Here is a 24,538-nt window from a genome sequence, read left to right as displayed (position 1 = left end):
AACTAGAGAAGACCAGGTCTAATCATCAAACTGAGATGTTGACACTATATATACAGTATATACAGTATATATATATATATATATATATATATATATATATATATATATATATATTAGAGCTGTCAAAATTAATGCGTTAATGCATGCAATTACAAATTTTACAACGTACATTTTTCTTAATTGTGATTAACACATTTACCATTAATAAAGCATAACTTAGCATAAACACTGGTTGGAAGGGTGGAACCTTTGCAATGTGTCCGCCTGGATTCATTACACTGACGGACACACCACAAACACACACACAACAGTGATTCCATGTCAGTGATAAAATAATGGATTAAGGAACTCTTAATGCTATTTTTGGTACAAAACAAGCCCAGAAGCAAGAATTGTTCTGCTTGTGTAAGGTGCAATTTAATTACCACTGAAGCACGCGAAGTCTTAACCATCACAAAAACGCAGAATGAGTCATTTTTGTCTGCAAGCACTTTTCATGTGGAATACAAAGTGGCGCTTGAAGCTGGCACTGATGCCCTGGCATGAATTCTGAACACGGTTTCACATTGCTTGTAACAAAGCTGATAGCCACAGTCTTAATATTGTGTAGGATGAGAGTTTAAGAGATTAAATACCCATTGCAATAGATATGCAACCTATGTGAGGACTAGCTCTTTCAATTAGTCAAACTCCTACTTAGACTTTGGGAAATCTTTCATGTTACTTAATGTAGTGCTATTTCAGAGAATTTCTATCTTTATACTGTGGAAAGCTTTGTTTGGAAAATGTTAATAAAGCATTATCTTGTTACACATTGTTTTCTTTTCTTTCCTAAAACTGAAATAATTGCATTTTGATAGAAAAAGAAGTATATAAAGAGTCAAATTTCAGCAGTTTCAAATTCTCTGATTGATCGCGATTAACTACGAAAAATTATGTGATTAATCGCGATTAATATATATATATATATATATATATATATATATATATATATATATATATATAGCTAGTTTGCCATCATTGACATACTAGCAATTTACTGTATATTAGTCAGTATGCTCAAGGCTGACATGCAATCTGGAACCACGTGAGTTTTAGTGAAACACACATTATTTATATAGCTGTTTGTGTTTTGGCACAATATTTATAATCATGTCTTTTCAGTATTCCTCTGTGACCGAGTAGCGCAGTGCACGTGTTTGGGCACAGAGCAGGAGTTCATTGACTTGCTGCCTTTTAGTTGAGGGAGCGTGGTGTCAGGTATGGTTGAGATTTGTTTACCTGACCTTGAGCCTCTCGGTGTCTGTGACTTGCCGACTGTGTGGATTAGCTACTCTTCCCCTGAGGTAATCCTCTCTGTCTTGCTCTCCCACACATAGACAAACATACACACACTCACACACTCCCTGACAATCTCACACTTACACACACATTCACAACAGATTTAATTGACCCTCACTGATGTAAAGTCTCACTTGTGAAGCTGTCTCTCAGTCCAGTGTGGCTGCACCATCTCAAAAGATTCTTCACTCTTGCCAGGGTAGATTTGTATCCAAGTTTACTTGAACCGCAAAATGCCACCTGATCATCAAGCTGTTTTGTCTTGAATGGCTCTGTGAATACAAAGGAACAAGAAGCGGGAGTTCTTCCGATTAAAAGGTGGCAATACGCTTCTGTCACTATTTGCCTACTGCAGGTGCAAGGTCTAATTGTTGAAAATGATGGTGTATGTTCAGTGCAAACCGCAGAGAGATAAATGATCACCGAACCACAATCCCCAGCATTTGTTTGAGTAGAAGGATAGGGCAAGAGTTACCATAATTTGTGTGTTTTTGATATGTTCCTCAGCAATTGAAAGGTTAAATGAGTGTATTGTATGGTCACATAATGCTTATATTATGATCTGAATTGAACCAACTGCACAAAGAGCCACAGTAACTCAGAACTGAATGCTCTGATGTAGTACACTGATGAGCAGCCGTGGCCCGTGCATTTTAAGTCTAGGCCTTCAGTGCGATTCATGCCATTAAGAAAACACAGTTTCACAATGAATACATTCATACATTACGTGGTAGTCAACTAATAATACCAATTGACATTTAAAAAAACACGTTCAAACACTAAAGCAGAACCAAGGAGATATAATACCAAGAAAAAGCTCTCTAGTAATATTTGCGATTTAAATTTAGCTTTCAATACTTTTTGTTTCATCAGGGTACACGGTTACTTTTCAAAACTTGATCCGACACCGAATGCTCAAGCAGCCTAATTAACACTTAGAAAACTCCTGATGTTGCTATAACAATGCAAAAAGCACTTACCAATTTGCTTGAAGTGAAAATCAGTCCTCCTTTCCTGTTTAATTAATCAATCGCACGATCATGCAGAACATCTTAGGTTTTTAAATCCATATGGATCTCTTTCTCAATGGTGGTAGCGGCAGTGACAACCAACTCATCAGCAAGATCTCGCGCACTTCGCTTTCAAATTCTGTACATCACTTAAAGCATGATTACGTCACTCAAGGCCAACTAGAAGGCCTGGGCTGGGACATATCCTAAAGACCACAACCACAAGAATAAATCAATCAATCTGATTGGCTGATGAATCTGACAATCTGACTTTAGATGCCTATTCACTGCAGTGTTGAGGGATTCTGTGGAAATTCTGAAGGCCTGACGGGGTGAAGCTCAGACTCACGCGCTGCTTTAGCTAAGGAGCATAGCTTTGTGCATGCGATTTGTGAAACAGTTGTTACGCTTTGCTTGTAAGCATCAAGGAATAAATTCTGATTGGATAATTTTTGTTTTTGTTTTTTGCTAGTCGTTTGTAGATTAATAAGGAGTGGAAAGCGATTGAAAATACATAGGCAAAAAGGTCAATGAGAATGAAAGGATGAAAAAATATTTATTTATTAGGCATGTTACGCCAGCAGAGAAGGCTTTGCTGTCTCTGAGAAATCGTCACTGCTTATGAGTCTATGTATTGAATAATGTTTTCATAACTCACCCTGTAGAAAGCTCTAGTACTTGATATTTATCAGCCTTTCATCCAGCCTTTCTTTTAAATTAGCTTACAATGGTTATGCTGGAACAGTGTTAGTCACTGAATAGGTTCAGGTTTCTGACATTGGAAATCCAAGGATTTTAGAACAAGCTTTTTTGCAGTTTGAGTTCTGAAAGCTAATGTATGTTTTCATACTACAGTGATTTTATCTCAGAAGATCAAGAAAAATTGGATTCTTAATAATATGGCCCCTATAAGGAATCAACTAAATTGCGAAGTATAAAAGCACACATTAGTGCCCATTTTTGATTGTCATGTAGCTATTAGTGTAATGATAATTTGCCATTGTCGTTGTCAGCAGTTTGCTTGCAGGTCTTTGTTTGTCAAGTTAATGATCATTAATGAGAGTGGTAAGCCTCTCTCACTTGAATTAATTAAAACATAATCCTTGTGATTGTGACAATCTCCTGCTATGATGATGGCACTTTGTCTGACAAGGGCTTGTTTGTGCATGCATGCTAATAAAGCATGTGTTGTTTATAGGGGAGTGTTTAGAACATGGTTTTGTAATTTGAAGTCGTGTGGGCATTAAGATGCTTGAAAAATTATACAGGGTGGCCCAAAAAAAAAAAAAAAAAAAAAAACCGGGGGCCAGTATGTTTGATTGCTCATATATTAAAAATGCATAAAGGCATTTAGAAAATGTTTGGCATACTTGTATGACTTTTTGTCCCGAACACATATGTGAACTTTATTTGCATCAATTGCTCAAAATTAAGTTTTTTTTTTTTTTTTTGCCACCCTGTAGTAATCGTTGCACTTTGTGTCATGCTCCATCACAAAGCGGTACAGTCAAAATTTATACTGAATATAATCTGTTGAAATGTTTATGTCAAATGGGAAAATTAGTCAAAAGTATTTTGATTTGTGTAAATGAATTAGAAAGAAAAAATACAAATGATATATCTTTAATATCCCAGTTGTTTCTCTTAGACAGCAATTAGATTAATTAAAGATCAACAGAAGAGTTCTGTTTCACCTTCTATCTCTGTACCAGAAATACAACACCAGCTGTTATATAACATGTGTTTTTTTTTTTAAATCACAGATCACTTTAAAAGAGAAGAGTAAGACATCGATGACCAATTGCTGTCACTGCTCTACTTGTTTCTGTTTTGTATAATAATTTCATATATACTATGTGGCCAAACGTTTAAGGACACCATATGTGCTTGATTACCATTTAGTTTCAAAACTATAGGCATCAATTACCTCTTTACTCCCTTAAAAGATTCCTCTCTTCTGGGAAGGCTTTCTTCTATACTGTATGTAGTAACATTGCTGCAGGGATTTGCTTACATTCAGACACAAGAGCATCAGTGAGGTCAGACAATGCTGTTGGGCGATTGGGCCTGGCTCACAGTTGGCATTCCAATTCACCCCAACAATGTTCAATGGGGTTCAGGTCTAGGCTTTGTGCAGGACAGTCAAGTTCTTCCTCACCAGACGCTGTAAACCATTTTTTTATGGACCTCACTTTGTGCAAATGGGCATTGTCATGCTTGAATAAAAAATAATGCCCTATAATAACATTGTATGGAGTAGCATTATGATTTGGCTTCACTGGAATTAATGGAGTAGCCAAACTCGTTAATTAGAAGGGGGTGTCCACATACTTTTGGCAATATAGTGTAGAATAATTCATATGGAAACCCACACAAAATTCATGTATATTAATTGTGTTGCTTGAAAGTTGACACTGGTTTTGTTTGGGATAAAGATGGTCAAAACCGAGATCAGAAAATACTTGAAAATTTCGCTGGACCGCATTTAGCTTTGATTACAGCGCGCATTCATCGTGGCATTGTTTCGACAACCTTATGCAACGTCACAACATTTATTTCTGTCCAGAGTTGCATTAATATTTGGCTGAGATCTTGTATTAATGACGGGAGAGTTGAACCACTCTGTAAAGTCTTCTCCAGCACATCCCAAAGACTTTCAATGGGGCTAAAGTCAGGACTCAGTGGTGGCCAATTCATGTGTGAAATTGTTTCCTCATGCTCCCTGAACCACTCTTTTACAAATTGAGCACGATGAAACTTGGCATTGTCATCCTGGAATATTCCCGTGCCATCAGGGAAGAAAAAATCCATTGATGGGATAACCTGGTCATTTTGTACATTCAGGTAGTCAGCTGACTTCATTTTATTGCCACATAACGTTGCTGAGCCTAGACCTGACCAATTGAATCAACCCCAGATCATAACACCACCTCCAGAGGCTTGTACAGTGGGGACTATGCATGACAGTGCATCACTTTATGCACTTCCCTTCTTACCCTGACACACCCATCGCTTTGGAATAGGGTACATCTGGACTCATTTGACCACATGACCTTTTTCCATTGCTCCACAGTCCAATCGTTATGCTCCCTAGCAAATTGAAGTTGTTTTTTTTCTGATTAGCCTCACGAACAAATGGCTTTCTTGTGGCCACACAGCTGTTTAGTTCCAATCATGTAAGTTCTTGTTGCATTGTGCATGTGGAAATGCTCTTACTTTCACTATTAAACATAGCCGTGAGTTCTACTGTCGATTTTATGTTCACCAAGCATTTTAGTGATCTCCAATCACGATCATTCAAGATTTTTTTTTCTGATCACATTTCTTCCGCGAAGCTGACGGTTCACCACTATCTAGGTTTTAACAATGCGTTGGACAGTTCTTAACCCAATTCCAGTGATTTCAACAATCTCCTCAGTTTTTTTCTTTGCTTGATGCAGGCCAATAATTTGCCACTTCTGAAACACAGTAACATCTTTTCCACAACCACGGAATATGTCTTCCGACATGGTTGCTTAAGAAATGAGAAGCTACACACTGCATCAGTTAGTGTTAAAAGAGCTGTTGCCAGCCGAAACATATTAATCACTGTAATATTGATCCAATCGTAGGCTCTTAAAGATCTGCTTATTTAAATCCATTAAATTTTTTTGGCCAGGCAGTGTATATATATATATATATATATATATATATATATATATATATATATATATATATATATCATACACACACACACACACACACACACAACAGTTAGTTCCGGTCCTCCTCGAATCTGATTGGATGAGAGACGTTCCATGAACACTGATGGTCTGACACCATCAGCACTCGGACGCTTCACTGTGTGTGTATCACTCCGCTTGTGTTCGTGCCGTTCTAAACTAAAGTGTAAGAGCAGTGCAGATGTGTTAAGACCTACTGTTTGTCTTTTTTTTTTTTTTTTTTTTTTGACATTACATATGTTAGCCAGCAGGTGGTGGCAAAAGATCATTTTTGTGTGTAACATGAGCCAGTTGGTGACGTGAAGTGAATCCGCATCAGCCACTGTTTACATACAACAGCGCTCTGTGATCGCTACTACACGACTAAAGCTAGGGAATAGCTTTAAACGGCTTTAAACAAACAACTTCAGCATTACGGCTCATCACAGCTGAGAGACACAACAGACTGATTGATTACAGAACTCAAGGCGCTTACCTCTTACCGGAGTATCCACATTGGATACACACTGTTTAAAATGGCAGAGGACATTGTAGTTTCTATAGTGAATGACTCTTGCACACCGGCTACCGCGAAATAGAGAGGAATACCCCCGCTTAGACAGCTATTTTACCACTGAGAAAGCTGATCTTCAGAAAGCTGACAGCATATCTGCTTGGGAGTGGCAACAGGTGATCGCACACGCTCCATCTCTCTCTCTCTCTCTCTCTCTCTCTCACACACACACACACACACACACACACACACACATCCATCCATCCATCCATCCTTGTTTATCCAATAACTTGTTAGAAACAGCACAAGCCGTGAAACTATTTCTGAAGTGAAATTTTTGAATTACTAATGGAGACTTAGTTTAAAGAGACTAACGCATCATTTGGTTTGAACCAGCAACGGCAGTTTCTCATCCATCGTGTAATAAAATAGTTCCATGCACAAATGCATTTTTATGACCGTACTCAGTTTTTCCTAATTTTTTTAAATTTACTTGTTCATTGAACTGTTGTATATAAGCAATATCACACTCGCAATTGTGCTATATGGCCTTTGGCCTCGTGCCTGCAGCCGAATCACAGCAGTGCTGATGTAGGGCCATATCGCACTCTTGCTTGTGTGATATTGCTTAAATATATATATATATATATAGGGATTTATTTTACATATGCATTTAATTTTCCAAAAAAAAAAAAAAAAAAAAAAAATCCAGTAGGATTTAAGCCTTTGATTTATCTAGGCCAGATATGTTTAGAAAATCAAGGTTGCTGTTGTATGAAAGCTTATCCTCAAAACATCAAAGCTAAGTCCTTCAGTGCTGGCATTGGTGTTTATAACATGCTTTTGAGAATTTGAGAATATTATTCAGTTTTATTATTCAGATGTTTCAGCATCACCATTAGGACATATTCCCCCATATATCTTCACATATCACTTATCCTGAAACAGATATTAACATTTACTTGCATTGTAATGTTTTGCCTTTTTTTTTTTTTTTTTTTTCTGTTTCTTGTCTTTGGTGAAGTTTAGTTCAAAGGTGATTTTGGCACTTTTATTTAAATCTTAACTTGTTTGTAGATTAGATGACATAGATGTCATTTTAGCATTTGGTCTCAATGGAAATCATGGAGATACCAGGTACATTTTAAATTTGTGATTTCCAGGAGTGGAAAATACATGAAAATTAAAATAAATAAATAAATAAATTCAAATTTGAGCAATGGCACAGTGGGAATGACAAGTGCTTGCGACACAAAGAGCTGTTGTTCTAATGGAGACGCAAGTTCAAATCTGGCCCATGAAATCCCATTTCCCATCCCTGTCCTCCACTTTCCTGTCTGGTCTTAACTGTTCTATCATTAAAGGCAAAAAGCCCATGAATAAAATGTTGGAGATAAGTTTTGGACATTTTTGTAGTGAATATTTTCTAGTAATGCTATGTTCTAAAATATTTAATTGAAAATTACTCTTTGTGAGTGCAGTCTCTTTAAAATGCTTTTGAAAATAAATAAATAAACAGGAAAAGCCATGGAAATACATTGGTCAAAAGTTATAGGAACCTTGTGGTGTTATCGAGAGCTGAGGGCTTTCCTAGACCACACAGCCAGATCAGTGTTTCAGTTTTTTTCACATAAAGCAACTGTCTATTTCCTTTTAGTCTAACCACAGAGCAATAAAGACAAAGGTGTGTTTTTTTTTTATTAGGCTAATTTGTGTTGAAGCCTCAGGATGAAGCTGAATACCAGTGTTTCACTTCACTCTCTTTCTATCTCTCTGTGTGTGTGTGTGTGTGTGTGTGTGTGTGTGTGTGTGTGTGCGTGTGTGTGTGTGTGTGTGTGTGTATCTGTCTGTATGGATCTGAGTTCCTCTTTAGTAGCAGGTTGCAGCTTATCAAACATTCACTATGAGGGACTAATGATGTGGGCTTATAGAGAGGTCTAGGAGCTCACCATGTGCCTGTGCAAACATTAGTGTTATTGAAGGGAACCTTGTATTCCCAATAAAGCATTCCTCAATGTTCGGCAGGGGAGTCTATGTTTTTGAATGTTTTTTATTTTTTTATTTTTTTACTTTGATTTCTTGGCAGGTAATTTATATAAGTTTAAACAGCCATGGCAATCACTTGAATAAAAACAAATTGCCTATTGTAATTAATGGCAATGTTAGCAGTAAGGTTATGGATTCCCAGTCAACCTTTAAGACCCTAACCTAACATTCTACCTAGAGCATTGTTTCTATTTTAAAGGTGCACAAACAAAAGTCATTTTTCTCATCAGAAGAAAGTTTTACCTAGAAATGAGTGGTACTTTTGAAATACATGTTTAAAAGGTATATTCACATGAGATGAAGATGCTAGTCATATCAGTAGCCAAAAAAAGCAGTTCCCTATCTGTCACTCACTCGACGTTGTGTCGATGTAGTGACACTAGGGGTCACTCTTGGGAGCCCGAGACACCAATGAAAATTGGCGAGTGGTATTTGCATGCCACTCCCCCGGACATATAGGTATAAAAGGAGCTGGTATGCAACCACTCATTCAGATTTTCTCTTCGGAGCCGAACGGTTATGCTCATTGACCTGAATTCTACTGTTCATTCACCTCTGCTGGATCTGATGGCGCATTTCAGTGGCTTCTCCCTCCTCTGCACTGGTGCACTGCAGAGAACGCCCCTGGGCGCTTTGGCAGAAAACAAGAGAGTATATTTTCTGAAAGAGCTTTTTTCCTCTAAAAGAGTATATATTTCTCTAAAAGAGCGGCACACACGGAACGTCTTTTTAAAGACGCGTCTTTTTAAAGATGCCTTTCCGATTGTGTGTTATTCCTGGTTGCGGTTGTTATCTCTCAACTTCGGATGGTCATGATCGCTGTCTTTCGTGTCTGGGCACGACCCACACGGAGGCAGCGTCTGTGGATGGTTCATGTTCTCATTGCGAGAACATGACCATGGCAACGTTGCGGTCGCGGCTTGCTTTCGTAAGAAAGCAAGCCACCCCAGCGGCTCCCCGCCTTGGTCCTTCTACCTACGGGTATGAGGCCAGCGCGGCTAGCACTGGGGACGATTTGGGGACTCCAATGGGATCGCCTCTGCCGGGTATCCCCCCACGGACCTCCCATTCCCCAGCACGCCTGTCTGCCCCAGTTGGGCTTCCGGATGAGTTTCTTCTTGTTCGGAGCCCGCGAAGATGATGAGCTCTCGAGCGCAGCATCGGAGAGTGGGCTTGTCCAGTCGGACGCAGAAGCCTTAGCTGGGCTTCCCCCCTCGGGGACGATTGCCCAGTCACAGGCTGATGCTGAAATGATGGACATGGAAGGCCGCAAGCGTCGGGTTAAAGTGGAACCCTTCGAGAGGGTAGGAGACCTGCAAGCATTCTCTGTCAGCGAAACGTGCCTGGAGTTTGGTCCGGGCTACTCTCACGTGATCCTGAGACCCCGACCGGGCTATGTGCCCAAGGTTCCCACCACTGCTCTTAGGGACCAGGTGGTGAACCTGCAAGCGCTGCCCCAGGAGGAGGCAGACCCAGCCCTGTCGTTGCTGTGTCCGGTGCGCACTTTACGCATCTATTTGGATCGCACGCAGAGCTTTAGGATTGCTGAGCAGCTCTTTGTCTGCTTTGGTGCACAGTGGAAAGGAAGCGCTGTCTCCAAGCAGAGGATCGCCCACTGGCTCATTGATGCCATAACTATGGCATATCACGCCCAGGAAATGCCGCCTCCGGTAGGGCTACGAGCCCCTTCTACCAGGGGTGTAGCGGCCTCCTGGGACCTGGCCAGGGGTGCCCCTCTAACAGATATTTGCAGAGCAGAAGGCTGGGCAACATCCAACACCTTTGCAAGGTTCTACAACCTCCGGGTGGAACCGGTTTCGTCCCAGGTAGTGGCACGCAATACAAGCAGATAAGCCCGGGATAATCGGCCAGGTGTATCACTTGCACATAGCGCCTTCCACCTCTTTTGAGCTGAAGATGTGCGCCATTAATTCCCAGTAGTGTTCACAAACTATGTTCCCTGGTTGACTTCCTCCGAGCCCTGTGGCAATTGAGTTTTTGGAGAGATTCACTGCCGGCCCAGTACACGTGCTAACTAAGAGTCCTGTTCTGGGGTAGGTGCTGCGCATGTGGCAGTTCCCTTTAAGGCTAACTCCATGCGATATATATCTTCCGCTAATTTGTTTCCCTGTTGGCAAACTGCATCTTCCTTGGGCAGAGCCCCTCTGCCCCAGTCTCCATGTTTGTAGTAACTCCTCCCCCGTTGGGTAGGATCTACCTTGAAGACTCTCCACATGGTTGGAAAGACCATATGACGTATTTTTCCACTTAAATATCCCCCCCCCCCCCCCTTTGGGTGAGGTGTGGTCTCCACGGTGTCTTCCCCTTGGGAGGAACCCCCCGACTAGACCTGGTGGCCCAGTCGGATAATCCCCCTTCTTTTTTAGGGAGTGGAAAAAGAGAAGGGGAAAAGAGGTCACGACTGGGTTAAGCCTGTCTCTATCTCTTGAGTAGTCGACTTGTCCCCAAAGGGCCGTTCAACAATCATAACTATGTTGGGGGAGGTTACGTGTCGACCTGGTATGCTGGCTATGAGAAACACAGTAGTCTGCCCACCACACACCGCCAGTTCACGTAACACAGTTCAGCCAATTGTGGCATTTCGTATAGGGACCCCTAGTGTCACTACATCGACACAACATCGAGTGAGTGACAGATAGGGAAAGTCATGGTTACTTGTGTAACCTCCGTTCCCTGATGGAGGGAACGAGACATTGTGTCCCTCCTGCCACAATGCTGAACTACCCGCTGAAATGGCCGGACCTTATATCGGCTCCTCAGCATAAAACCTGAATGAGTGGTTGCATACCAGCTCATTTTATACCCGTATGTCCAGGGGAGTGGCATGCAAATACCACTCACCAATTTTCATTGGCCTTTTATCAAAGACCAGAGGTGTCTCGGGTTCCCAAGAGTGACCCCTAGTGTCACTACATCGACACAACGTCTCGTTCCCTCCATCATGGAACGGAGGTTACACAAGTAACCATGACGTTTTATTTTACATGGAGCTGGCTACCTCATTAGGGGCCACCATGTTGAGATCACATAACTAGCTGCATACTACTCAATTTTTCTTAGTAATCATCCTATTATTGGACACTTTCGACCATGGAATTAATTAATCATGGCTGACGGTGAATAGAGTATTTCGACAATCGCATTAGTAACCTCTAACACCATCATTATAAGGATGCCATTTTATGTACTCTAACATCTACAGTACTTCACTAGGTGTCAGTTCTGTCAATTCTACAATTTCTAGTCTATTTCCTTTTTTTGTTTTTCTACATATTATTATTATTATTATTATTATTATTATTATTATTGTTTTGTCTGTTTTAAATGCAGCACCATTTAAACTTGTTCATACATGTTTAATTAATTCATCAAGGAATTTCTAGTGAGAGGCTATTATTGTTTTATCATCAACAGTAACCAATTTTTCATCATCTCTTTAATTTGATTACATTGCTGGAATCTTCATGTAAGCTGTGAGGGGAGCAGCAGATATCAAATAAACAGCACAAACTGAATAAATGGCCTCCAACAGTGCATGTGAATGAGAAGCATTTCAGTAATTGCTTTAAAACCTGATTTAAAGTAAGCACTTTTTAATTTTTTCCGCAGATGTTAATGAATGCGAAAGAAACCCATGCAAAAACGGTGGGAGCTGCACAGATTTGGTTGCGAACTATTCCTGTGAATGCCCAGGGGAATATATGGGAAGAAACTGTCAGTACAGTAAGTACATGTTCCTGTTTTTATGGATGCTTCTTTCCCTGCCCCATTTATTTTTCCTCAGTCCATCCTGCTGGCTTTGTATTAAGTACATTTTATGACAGTTCAGAGTATTTTTTTTTTTCTTCGAAGAATGCAAGGGCAGTAAAGCACAGACATCCATGCTCCCAGCACACACAAACACAAATTTGTCTCACACACTATTCACACTTGAATTACAGTATGTCATTTATTATTTGTTTGACACTCCTCACTATTCTAGTCCAAGCTAATGTATCAGGCTGTTTGACTGTGGGCTGATATTTTAACATTTGCCATAAAAGGGGCGAAACGCTTTGATTTGTGTATGATCAAACGCTTTGATGAAATAGTACTTTATCACCTTTCATCACCAGTTTATGCAAATTTATATTGAGGCTCTTGATTTTTTTTGTATTTTATTTTTTTGTAATAAATGAGAAATAGGCAACGAGACAGAAAAGAAGATACAGATGGAGTGTGACTGGGAAAAAGTGAGAGAGAGAGATTGCAAGAGACAGAAAATGTCATTTGTTCACACTAGATGTGTCTTATCATCATGAATCAAAAAGGATATTAGTTTTCAGTGGGTTATCTGAGATATTTCGAGACATTTATTAAATAGAGACAAAAACTCTATCACCCTCAGTTTTTACGCTATGTGCTTTTTTACTTTAAGCACCAGCAAATTTATGTCAGCTTCCAAAACAGTGATCAGTAATAAATACACCCTACACATTAAATAATATATCTAAACCACTGGTTCTCAACTGGTTTTGCTTCAGGAGCTTGATTTTAAAGTAAATATCAAGTGGCGACCCAACACAGTAGTAATTTATTTTATTTTTTTACACAAAAATGCCCTTAAAATTAAACATTCAATTGTATTCAACGTACCATAAACTGCATGTGCCTGACAATATTCAAATATTTAAAGAACTAAATAGCTATAATAACATGGCTGAATAGGAAAACAGACATTTTTGTCAATGCATAAACAACAGCAAAAGTGAGATTTACCAGCCCAACACATGGAACTAACACTGGGCTAAATATTATAAAAGTATTAGAGTTCAATAGGATACACAACCATTTTAAAGATATTGAAAGCATTGACTTATCCCTTTAAAACTTTGATTAGTCTGTTTATTTTTTTATCCTTACTATTCACAATTATAAGGTGTAACAGAACTGGTTGTTGTAGGAACGAGGAAATCCACGACAGCCATCTGCCCCCCTGACCTGTGGACCACTTCGAACTTAAAAGGCTGTAACGGCAAATACCAACAGGTGATCTGTGCGTTAGTATCCTTCATGCAGTGGGGCCACTGGAGCGAAGCGTAATCTGAACAGAGGGTGAAAGCCCACCCCAACAGGTAGTAATGGAGAGTGAGGACAGCCCACTTAATGGCCAAGCATTCCTTCTCCACGGTGCTGTACTTAGTCTCTCTCAAAGAGAGCTTCTGACTAATGTACAGCACTGGCCGTTCCTCCCCCTCCACAACCTGCGAGAGCACTGCTCCCAACCCCCTGTCTGAAGCGTCCATAAAATGAAAGGGAGAGAGAAGTCTGGTGTATGTAAAAGCGGCCTGTCACAAAGTACAGCTTTCACCTGCATAAATGCCTATTGACACTGTTCCGTCCACTAGACCGGATTTGGTGCTGCCTTTTCAGTAAGATAAGTCAGCGAGCTGGTGACAGCTGAATAGTTAGGTATAAACCTACGATAGTAACCAGCCCGTGACCCAAGTGGAAACCCAGATACCATACCTCCACCCGCCTAATTGTGCACTTCTTCGGGTTTGCCATGAGCCCCCTCACCTCAATGACCTCAGGACAGCCCTCACATGTTGCAGGTGCCACTGCCAATCATTACTGTAAATAATGATATCGTCTAAATAGGCAGAGGCATAAGCAACGTGCAGTCTGATGACTCGGTCCATGAGCCACAGGAATGTAGCCGGAGCCCCAAAAAAACAGAACGGAAGCTTCACAATTTGGTGTAAGCCGAACAGTGTGGATAAGGCTGTTTTCTCATGGGATATTGGGGTTAAGAGGATTTGCCAATAGCCCTTTGTCAAATCCAGTGTCAAATAAAAATTAGCTGTGCCTAACCGATCGAGCAGTTCATCAATACAAGGCATTGGATATGCATCAAATTTAGACAGTGCGTTTACCTTTCAGTTATCCACACAGAACCGGACCGACCCATCACTCTTAGTAACCAGCACTACCGGGCTGGACCAGTAGCTGTGGGATTCTTCTATTAATCCCATCTCAAGCATTGCATCCAATTCTTCTCGTATCACTTTTTTCTTGTGCTTGGGAAGTTGGTAGGGACGAGTACGTACCACTACCCCGGGCGTAGTCTTGATGTGGTGCTGTATGAGGTTTGTACAACCAGGCAGAGGCGAGAACACGTCAGCAAATTCTTTCTTCAATTTTGCAACCTCTGTGAGTTGAGACAGCGAGAGGTGGTCTCCACAAGTGACCGGGGTGAGATGATTGGATTTTAAGTTCACCTCTGGCCCGAGCTCCGCCCTCTCTGGAACCACCATCGCCTATGTCACAGGGACCGTCTCCCTCCATAATTTCAGGAGGCTGGGATGGTATATTTGACGTTTGTCATCTTTATCTGTTCGTTTTACCTCATAATCAAGATCTTCCACTCGCCGTGTGACCTCAAAGGGCCTTTGACATGTGGCAAGTAATTTGGAGCTCGAGGTTGGGAATAATACAAGCACTTTGTCTCCCGGTGCAAATTCCCGTAGCCAAACTCCCCTATCATACAGCCGGCTTTGGCGTTCTTGAGCTTGGTGCAAATTCTCCAGTTTTAGTTGACCCAAAGTGTAGAGTTTTTCTCTAAGATCAAGAACATACTGAATATGATTTTTTACTGTTTGAAGGTCCCTCCTCCCAAGCTTCCCGCATGATGTCGAGCACGCTGTGTGGCCGATGCCCATACAGCAGCTCGAATGGGGAAAACCCTGTGGAGTCTTGGGGGACCTCTCAGACTGCGAATAACTGGAGTTCGAGCCACTTATCCCAATTCCTAGCGTCCTCGTGCACGAACTTGTGAATCACATTTTTCAGGGTTTTATTAAATCATTCCACCAACCCTTCTGTTTGCGGGTCATAAACACAGGTGCAAATGTATTTAATACCCAATAATTCATACAGTTTGCATAGTGTACCTGACATAAAAGTAGTGCCTTGATCAGTGAGGATTTCTTTCGGAATCCCCACTCGGGAGATAATTCTGAAGAGTGCCTCTGCAACACTGTGCTGAGATGGTCCTCAGCCTGCTGGATAGCCTCTTCCAGCAATGCTGGGTGGTGGCACTGGACTCATTCTGCTGTTCTGGTCGACAGACGAAGGACGAACTTCTCCAGCACCACCAGATCGACGACTTCCTCGGCGTTGCGCTCCTCCACCAGTGTCAGCGAGCGGAAGTGCTCTTGTTGTTGCTCGGGCTGCGGCCTACCCATTGCAAGATGGCTTTCTTCAAGCCCTCATACACCAGGAGGTTCGCTGCAGGCAGGTGTTGGGCCACGAGCTAGGCTTCCTTGGACAACAGAGGCAGGAGGCGGGATGCCCACTGTGATTTTGGCCATTTCAGAGCTCCGCCGTTCGCTCAAACAACTCGAGGAAAGCCTCTGGTTCATCGAGCAGGCCCATTTTCATCAGGGTGAGTGAGGGCATGGAAGGTGTTGGGTCCGGGGTCACGGCTGAGCCTTGCTCCTGGTGTATGAAGCTCCAAAATGCCTGCCAGTCCTCTGCTTGAGCCCAGAGAATCATCTGGAAACACTGGTCTTGGACTTGACGCAGCTCAAGCAGGGCCTGGTGTTGCGCCTGGTACATGCTGGTGAGGGATTTGATGACTTCGGCCAGCGGTGAGGACTCCATGATGGTGTATTATCTTCCTCAAGGTTCCTGGGTTTTGGCACCACTGTAACAGGACTGGTCATTGTAGGAATGAGGAAGCGGGGTACAGGTAACGTCACACTCTTTATTTACTCAAAATAACACTCAATAGCTTGGCTGAAACACTCTAATGCATGGTACTGCTGGGTAGCTCTCTCTCTCCTCTCTGGGCTCTGACAAGGGCTCCTCTTATTGCTCTTCCCAGATTACTGCAACAAGAAACAGCTGTTAGACCTAACTGTCACCCAGGGATGAATCCTTATCGCTTCCCCTCTCCCTGGACGGACACTCAACCACGTCCTCGCCACATAAGGTTAAATGCATTTTAGACCCTGTGACCTACAATACGACCCCCATTTTTTTGGCTGTTAAACACCACTGATCCAAACAATTAAAAAAAAAACCTCTATATTAGTTCTTTCTAAAAAAAAAAAATTGGTTGGACATCCATGTTTAAATTAAACAACTTTTTGCATACGAAGCCCAGAAAGAAATGTCACAACCATTCTAGAATGAGTTTGACCAAAGACATATCTAAAAGCCTCACTACATTCCCACACTGCTAAAATCGATTGCTTCTAAATTCTTCCAGTTTTTTGAGTGATAGTCTCGTGCTATTCATTTCACCTTTTTGTCATGTTGAATCATTGCCACCTCCTTTGATTTATTCTCTGTTGCAAGCTGCCACACTGCAAATCATTTTCATTTTGCACATTTAAGGTCTCTCTCTCGTTCTCATTTCTAGATTATGGAGGCTATAACTTCGTTTTAACAGTATAGGTCCATGAGAAATAGGATGCAAATAAGGCTATTTGTCAGTATTTTATGCCAAGATGTAAATAAATAAATAAATACATAAATAAGCTTTTTCATATCTTAAAATACACTTAAATGTGTATAAATGCCACTGCATCAAATAACAAAATATCAAACCAACTGGCATTTATTTTAATTATATATATCAAAAGCACATTTTTCTAGAAAAAACATTGCATAAAAAGAAGTTTGCTATTTTTTATTTATTTATTTATTTATTATTATTATTATAAAATAATAATTCTTCAAAATCAGTACAAAACAGTATTTGGACACTTGTGAAACAAATAAATTCATTCATTATTTACTCACCCTTGTGTTGTTCAAAACCAACATGACTTTCTTTTTTTTATATACACAAAGGGAGAAATTAGTGATTTCATATAATGGTGGTGTATGGTGACCACTTCTTTAAGCTTTAAAAGGATGCAAAATTATAATTCAGAAGTCTAATAGATTATTTTATGTGACTTTTGCCTTCTACTGAAGGCACATGATAACATTTGGTGAAAAACATACTTAAATCTCATTTATAATTTAGTGAAAATCTCGACTGACTGTTGATCTCCTTTGCACGCATGAGACTGCACGAGAGCAGCAGTTACACTGCTCCCACTCAGGAGATGGGCATTCAAGCGAGAAACCACTTGTTTGGTACAATCGGACCACCACAGAGATATTAACAACAGAAAACACAACACAGCTGAGTTTTGTCACACATACACCTGTTCAGAATGGAATACCAGTTCCCTCCACCTTTCTTTTCGATTCTGCAAGTGAAACATCCAAAACCTCCAAAACACTGCGGTTTCCTGTACTCTCTGTCTGACCGTGGCTTCTTTGTGTATTAGTGGATCTTCCATCTCTCTCAGTTTGATTTCCGAGTACTCTGTTTCATACCAATAAGGCGAGCCATAGAAATGCATCTCCTCTTTTGTAAGTTCGGTTCTCTGGTTTATGTGTAGCTGTGTTGTGTGTCAATTATACAGCCCCATCTCACGATATAACTGCTGTATAACTGCTGCTCTCATATGATCTTAGTAACACGCACAGGAGAGCAACGGTCGGTCAAGTCTCTACTAAATAATAAATTAGATTTTTGTTTGTTTCTCACCAAGCCTTATTGTATGCCTTCAGAACAAGGCATGAGTCAAATTGAATAATTTATTAGACTTCTGAATTCTTTTGCATCATTTTGAAGCTTGAAAATGTGGTCACCACCCACTGTCATTCTTTGACATCACTGAGCAGATTTTGTTTTTCTAAATTTCTCCCTTTGTTTTAAGAAAAAGAAAGAAAGTCATGTTGGCTTAGAACTACACTGGGGTGAGTAAATAATGAATTAATTTATTTTTTTGGGTGAACTATCCCTTTAATGTGATGACCTACACTTGTGCTAGGTAACCTGTGTCAACTTGAGGGGAACTGACTTCTTACAGCCACTAAATGTATACATTTTGTTGGCACACAGGTGATGCCTATTTTTTAATGCTACAATTAGAGCTGTCAGAATTAACACGTTAATGCATGTGGTTTATAAAAAAAGTTTAACGCGTACATTTTTCTTAATCGCAATTAACACATTTACCGTTAGCATAAAACAGCATTAACACTTGTTGGAAGGGCGGAACCTTTGCAGTGTGTCTGCCCGGAGTCTGAAGCACACTTCACAACACGCACACACACACACACACACACACACATGTTGGTGTGGCTGTCCTTTTGAGGACTCTCCATAGACATAATCATTTTTATGCTGTACGAACTATAGATTCTATCCCCTAACCCTACCCCTAAACCTAAACCTCACAAAAAACTTTCTGCATTTTTACATTTTCCAAAAAAAAAAAAAAAAAAAAAAAAACATCGTTTAGTATGTTTTTTATGTGATTTGAATTATGGGGACACTAGAAATGTCCTCATAAACCACATTTATAGCATAACACCCTTGTATTATACCCTTGTATTATACCAGTTATACCAGCGCAATACACGCGCGCGCACACACACACACACACACACACCAGAGCCCTTATACCAAGGTAAGCCTACAAGCTTGGCATAAAATAGCATAACGCGGCAGGTCCCATAGACATTCTATGGGCGGTGCTTAACGGTAACACACTAGTTGACCGTTAAGCTCTCTCTTATGATAGAGCCGCGGAGGTTGTTATTTAATTAAATAAAAGAATCTCTGCACACACACACACAACAGCTCTTCTGTGATACAATGATGGAGAAAGGACCTCTTAATGCTATTTGATGTACACAAAACAAGCCCAGATGGGACTTGTGATAGAAATCAAGTATTTTTCAACCTATGTAAGGTGCAGTTTAATTACCACAGAAGCACGTCAAGTTTTAACTATCACCAAAACGAAGAATGAGATATTTTTGTTTGCAAGCACTCTTCATGTGAGGTTCAAAGAGGTGATGGCATTGAAGTCCTGATGCGAATCATGAATGTGGCTTCACAGATGCTGTAGAAAAGCAGATAGCAACAGTCTACCGGCAGATTATGTAGGATTTAAGTTTAAGAGATGTAATGCCCATTGCAATGAAAATGCAACCGATGTAGGGAACTAGTTCTTTCAATTGGTCGGCTTCCTAGTTAGACTTTGGGAAACGTATAATGTTACTTGAATCGGTGCTATTTTTTTGTATTTCTATCTTATACTGTGGAAGGCTTTGTTTGGAAAATGTTAATAAAGCATTATATTGTTACATTTTGTTTTGTTTTCTTTCCTAAGATGGAAATAAATGCATTTTGACATGAAAAGTAGAAAAGTAAAAAGTAAATATATCGCCAAATGTCAGCACTTAATAAATCTGCGATTAATCTTGTTATAAAAAAAAGTGTGATTAATCACGATTAAAATGTTTTAACTAACAGCACCAGTTAAAATACTTTCCCTATCTGTCACTCACTCGACGTTGGTGTCGATGTAGTGACACTAGGGGTCACTCTTGGGAGCCCGAGACACCTCTGGTCTTTGATAAAAGGCCAGTGAAAATTGGCGAGTGGTATTTGCATGCCCCGAACATACGGGTATAAAAGGAGCTGGTATGCAACCACTCATTCAGATTTTCTCTTTGGAGCTGAACGGTCATGCTCACTGAGCTGAATACTACTGTTCATTCACCTTTGCTGGATCTGACGGCGCATTTCAGCGGCTTCTCCCTCCTCTGCACTGGTGCACTGCAGAGAATGCCCCTGGGCGCTTCGGCAGAAAAACTAGAGAGTATATTTTCTGAAAGAGCATTTTTCCCCTCTAAAAGAGTATATATTTCTCTAAAAGAGCGCACACACGGAACGTCTTTTTAAAGACGCATCTTTTTAAAGATGCTTTTCCGATTGTGTGTTATTACTGGTTGTGCTCGTTATCTCTCGCCTTCTAATGGTCACGATCACTGTCTTTCAGGTCTGGGCACTGCTCACGCGGAGACAGCGTTCGTGGATGGTCATGTTCTCTTTGCGAGAATATGTCCATGGCAACGTCGCGGTCGTGGCTCGCCTTCGTAAGAAAGCGAGCCACCCCAGAGGCTCCCGCCTCGGTCCTTTTACCCACGGGTTTGAGACCAGCGTGGCTAGCACTGGGGGCGATTTGGGGACCCCAATGGGACCGCCTCCGCCGGGTATGCCCCCGTGGACCTCCCATTCCCCAGCACGCTCGTCTGCCCCGATCGGGCTTCCGGGTGAGTCCGCCGGCTCATCTTACGGTGAGTTCGACCTGTTATTCGGAGCCAGCGAAAGTGACGAGCTCTCGAGCGCAGCATCGGAGAGCGGGCTCGTCCAGTCGGAAGCCTCAGCTGGGCTCCTCCCTTCGGGGTCGATCGCCCAGTCACAGGCTGACGCGGAGATGACGACATGCTTTCCCGGGCAGCCGCGAGCGTCGGTTAGAGTGGATTTCACCGCTCTTCCCTGAACCTTCGTGGCTCGGTGACTGGTTCCTGGGCTCGCGGCGCTGCTCAAAGCCACGCCCCGCCCCCGTTCCTTTCTTCCCGGAAGTGCATGAAGAGCTGACAAGGTCGCGGGAGGCACTTTTTACTGCCCGGTCCCGATCTTTTCAGCTTCCCCGCTCTCACTACCCTCGATGGTGGGGCGGCCAAGGGTTATTCGGCAATCCCCCGGTGGATAAAGGCGCTCGCGGTGCACCTATGTCCGCAGAGCGCCGCCACCTGGCGCGGGTGCCCAAAGCCCCCGTCCAAGGCCTGTAGGTTTATGTCGTCTCTGACGGCCAAGGCCTATGGTGCCACTGGACAAGTCGCCTCCGCCCTGCACACCATGGCTCTCCTGCAAGTTCGCCAAGGCAATAAAGGAACTGCACGAGGGTAGTTCCACCCCGGTATTGATGCAGGAACTGCGCTCGGCGACCGACCTCGCTCTCCAAGCGACGGAGGTCACGGCGCGGTCTCTCGGGCAGACGATGGCAACACTAGTGGTCCAGGAGCGCCACCTTTGGCTCAACCTGGTCGAGATGGATGAGGCCGACAAGACACGATTCCTTGATGCCCCCATTTCCCAGGCGGGCCTATTTGGCGACACCGTCGAGGACTTTGCCCAGCAGTTCTCGATGGTAGAGCAGTAGATGGATGCTAGCCGGCATATCCTGCCCCGGTGCAGCTCAAGATCCCTCACCCCATCTACTCATCACCAAGGGCGTCCCCCTGTGGTGATTGCATCGGCTCCGCCGCAGCCCGCCCCTTCGGCCCGGCCCCGGCGTGGAGCCCACCGCAGGAAGCAGATGCCACCCGTCTCGCGGCTGCCCAGAACCCCCGAAAGGCTTCAAAGCGCCATTGAGACGGGCGACCCAGGGACAACGAAACCTGCTGCTCTGGAGCTGGTAAGCAGATCTTCATCTTTTTGTTACCTTTTGCAATTAATTGCGCTGCATGCCCAAGTGGCTGCAGTACTCAAAAGCTCAGCAAGAGCAGTTTCCTTGTTCCCTGGGTCACGTATCCAGTGTGTACGGCTAGCATCACGACCACCGTCCACCACTCCATTTGGCAGGTTGGTGCTCCAGCGGCGGTCTCCCGCCCTGAGCGCCCAGCTGTGGCACAAATCCGCCCCCGATGTGACAGTCTCCACGGGTCACGAGGACAGGCCTTTTCATCCCCCATCCCAGGCTGTTCTGGGGGTGGTCACAAGGAGCCAGGTAAGTGCTTTGATGTCCTCGGACTCAGCACGGCCACGACGTGGTGTGGCACCTCGAGCTCCGCCCCGCCGCGAGGCCCCACCTGCCGGTACATCCGATGACGTTGTCCCTTTGGTCCCCCTTGTGCGGAACTTGGACGCATGGCTTGCGCCTTCCAATCCGTCACGAGGGCTGGTCCGGACTGTCCGACTCAGCAGCGCGATTCACTTCACCGGGCATCCGCCCAGGTTCAGCGGTGTCCACTTCACCTTGGTGAAAGACGAAAACGCTGCTACCTTGCGCGGAGATCGCTACCCTCCTACGGAAGGACGCGATAGAACCTGTCCCTCCAGCCGAGATGAAGAAAGGGTTTTACAGCCCCTACTTCATTGTACTGAAAAAAGGCGGTGGGTTGCAGCCAATCTTGGACCTGTGAGTACTGAACCGGGCTTTACACAGACTCCCGTTCAAGATGCTGACACAAAGACGCATTCTGGCGAGCGTCCGGCATCAAGATTGGTTCGCGGCGGTAGACCTGAAGGATGCGTACTTTCACGTCTCAATCCTTCCTCGACACAGACCCTTCCTGCAGTTCGCGTTCGAGGGTCAGGCGTATCAGTACAAAGTCCTCCCTTTCGGCCTGTCCCTGTCTCCTCGCGTCTTTACAAAGATCGCAGAGGCTGCCCTAGCCCCATTAAGGGAGGTGGGCATTCGCATTCTCAACTATCTCGACGACTGGCTAATCTTAGCTCACTCTCGAGACGTGTTGTGCGCACACAGGGACCTGGTGCTCTCACACCTCAGCCGACTAGGGCTTCGGGTCAACTGGGAAAAGAGCAAGCTCCTCCCGGTTCAGAGCATCTCTTTTCTTGGTTTGGAGTTGGACTCAGTCTCCTTGACGGCGCACCTTATGAACGATCGTGCCCAGTCGGTGCTGGCCCGTTCAAACAGAAAACAGCGGTTCCACTGAAACTTTTTCAGAGGCTCCTGGGGCATATGGCATCCTCGGCAGTGGCCACCCCGCTCGGGTTGATGTATATGAGGCTGCTTCAGCACTGGCTCCAGACTCGGGTCCCGAGACGGGCATGGTGCCACGGGACACCGCGTGGCCATTACGTCGGTCTGTCACCGTCTTTTCAGCCCTTGGACTGACCTCTCGTTTCTACGAGCAGGTGTTCCTGAAGAACTGGTCCCCAGGCGCGTCGTGGTCATGACAGACGCCTCCAAAATGGGGTGGGGTGCCGTTTGCAATGGGCACGCAGCCACCGGCCTCTGGACGGGTCCGCGGCTGTGTTGGCACATCAACTGCCTTGAGTTGTTGGCAATTCTGCTCGCCCTGCGGAGGTTTCAGCCGTTGATCCAGGGCAAGCACGTGTTAGTTCAGACAGAACACACCAATGGTAGCATATGTCAACTGCCAAGGTGGTTTGTGCTCTCGTTGTATGTCACAACTCGCCCGCCGTCTCCTCCTCTGGAGTTAGCAGCATCTCAAGTCGCTGCAAGCCACTCACATCCCGGGCAACCTCAACACTACGGCGGATGTGCCGTCACAACAGGTTACCCTCAGGGGAGAGTGGAGACTCCACCTTCAGGTGGTACAGCTGATTTGGAGTCGATTCGACAGGCATAGGTGCACCTGTTCGCCTCCCAAGAATCCTCCCAACTGCCCGCTCTGGTACGCCCTGACCAAGGCCTCCCTCGGCATAGACGTGCTGGCACACAGCTGGCCCCCTGGCATTCGCAAATATGCGTTTTCCCCCAGTGAGCCTGCTTGCACAGACCCTGTGCAAGGTCAGGGAGGACGAGGAGAAGGTCGTCCTGGTAAGCACCCTACTGGCCCGCCCAGATGTGGTGCTCGGACCTCACGCTCCTCGCGACAGCTCCCCCCTGGCAAAATTCCCCTGAGGAAGGACCTTCTTTCTCAGGGAAGGGGCACCATCCGGCACCCGCGCCCAGACCTCTGGAATCTCCATGTCTGGCCCCTGGATGGTGCATGGAAGACCTAAGCTGTCTCCCACCTGTGATGGTAGACACGATCACTCAGGCTAGGGCTCCCTCTACGAGGTGCCTGTATGCCTTTTAGTGGCGTCTGTTCGCTAAGTGGTGTTCTTCCCGTCGGGAAGACCCCCAGAGATGCGCAGTCAGATCAGTGCTTTCCTTCCTGCAGGAGAGGTTGGAAGGGAGGCTGTCCCCTTCCACTTTGAAGGTGTAAATTGCTGCCATAGCAGCACACCACGACGCAGTCAACGGTAAGTCCTTAGGGAAGCATGATCTGATCATCAGGTTCCTAAG

At 43.7% G+C, this 24,538-nt stretch overlaps 1 protein-coding gene across 2 annotated transcripts in view; it reads left to right on the top strand.

The window, feature by feature from the left end:
* The window catches only part of LOC127419271 (EGF-like repeat and discoidin I-like domain-containing protein 3), a 291,255-nt gene that overhangs the window by 167,791 nt on the left and 98,926 nt on the right, over positions 1-24,538 (top strand). For both annotated transcript variants that reach the window (XM_051660557.1, XM_051660547.1), the window contains one exon: positions 12,243-12,356. In XM_051660557.1, the coding sequence (XP_051516517.1) occupies positions 12,243-12,356 (114 nt within the window). The remainder of the gene's footprint in view (positions 1-12,242; positions 12,357-24,538) is intronic.

The sequence above is a fragment of the Myxocyprinus asiaticus genome, chromosome 3 (assembly GCF_019703515.2).
Source record: "Myxocyprinus asiaticus isolate MX2 ecotype Aquarium Trade chromosome 3, UBuf_Myxa_2, whole genome shotgun sequence".
NCBI lineage: Eukaryota > Metazoa > Chordata > Actinopteri > Cypriniformes > Catostomidae > Myxocyprinus > Myxocyprinus asiaticus.
Note: the sequence above shows the minus strand (reverse complement) of the source record. Positions and strands in the feature narration are given on the sequence as shown.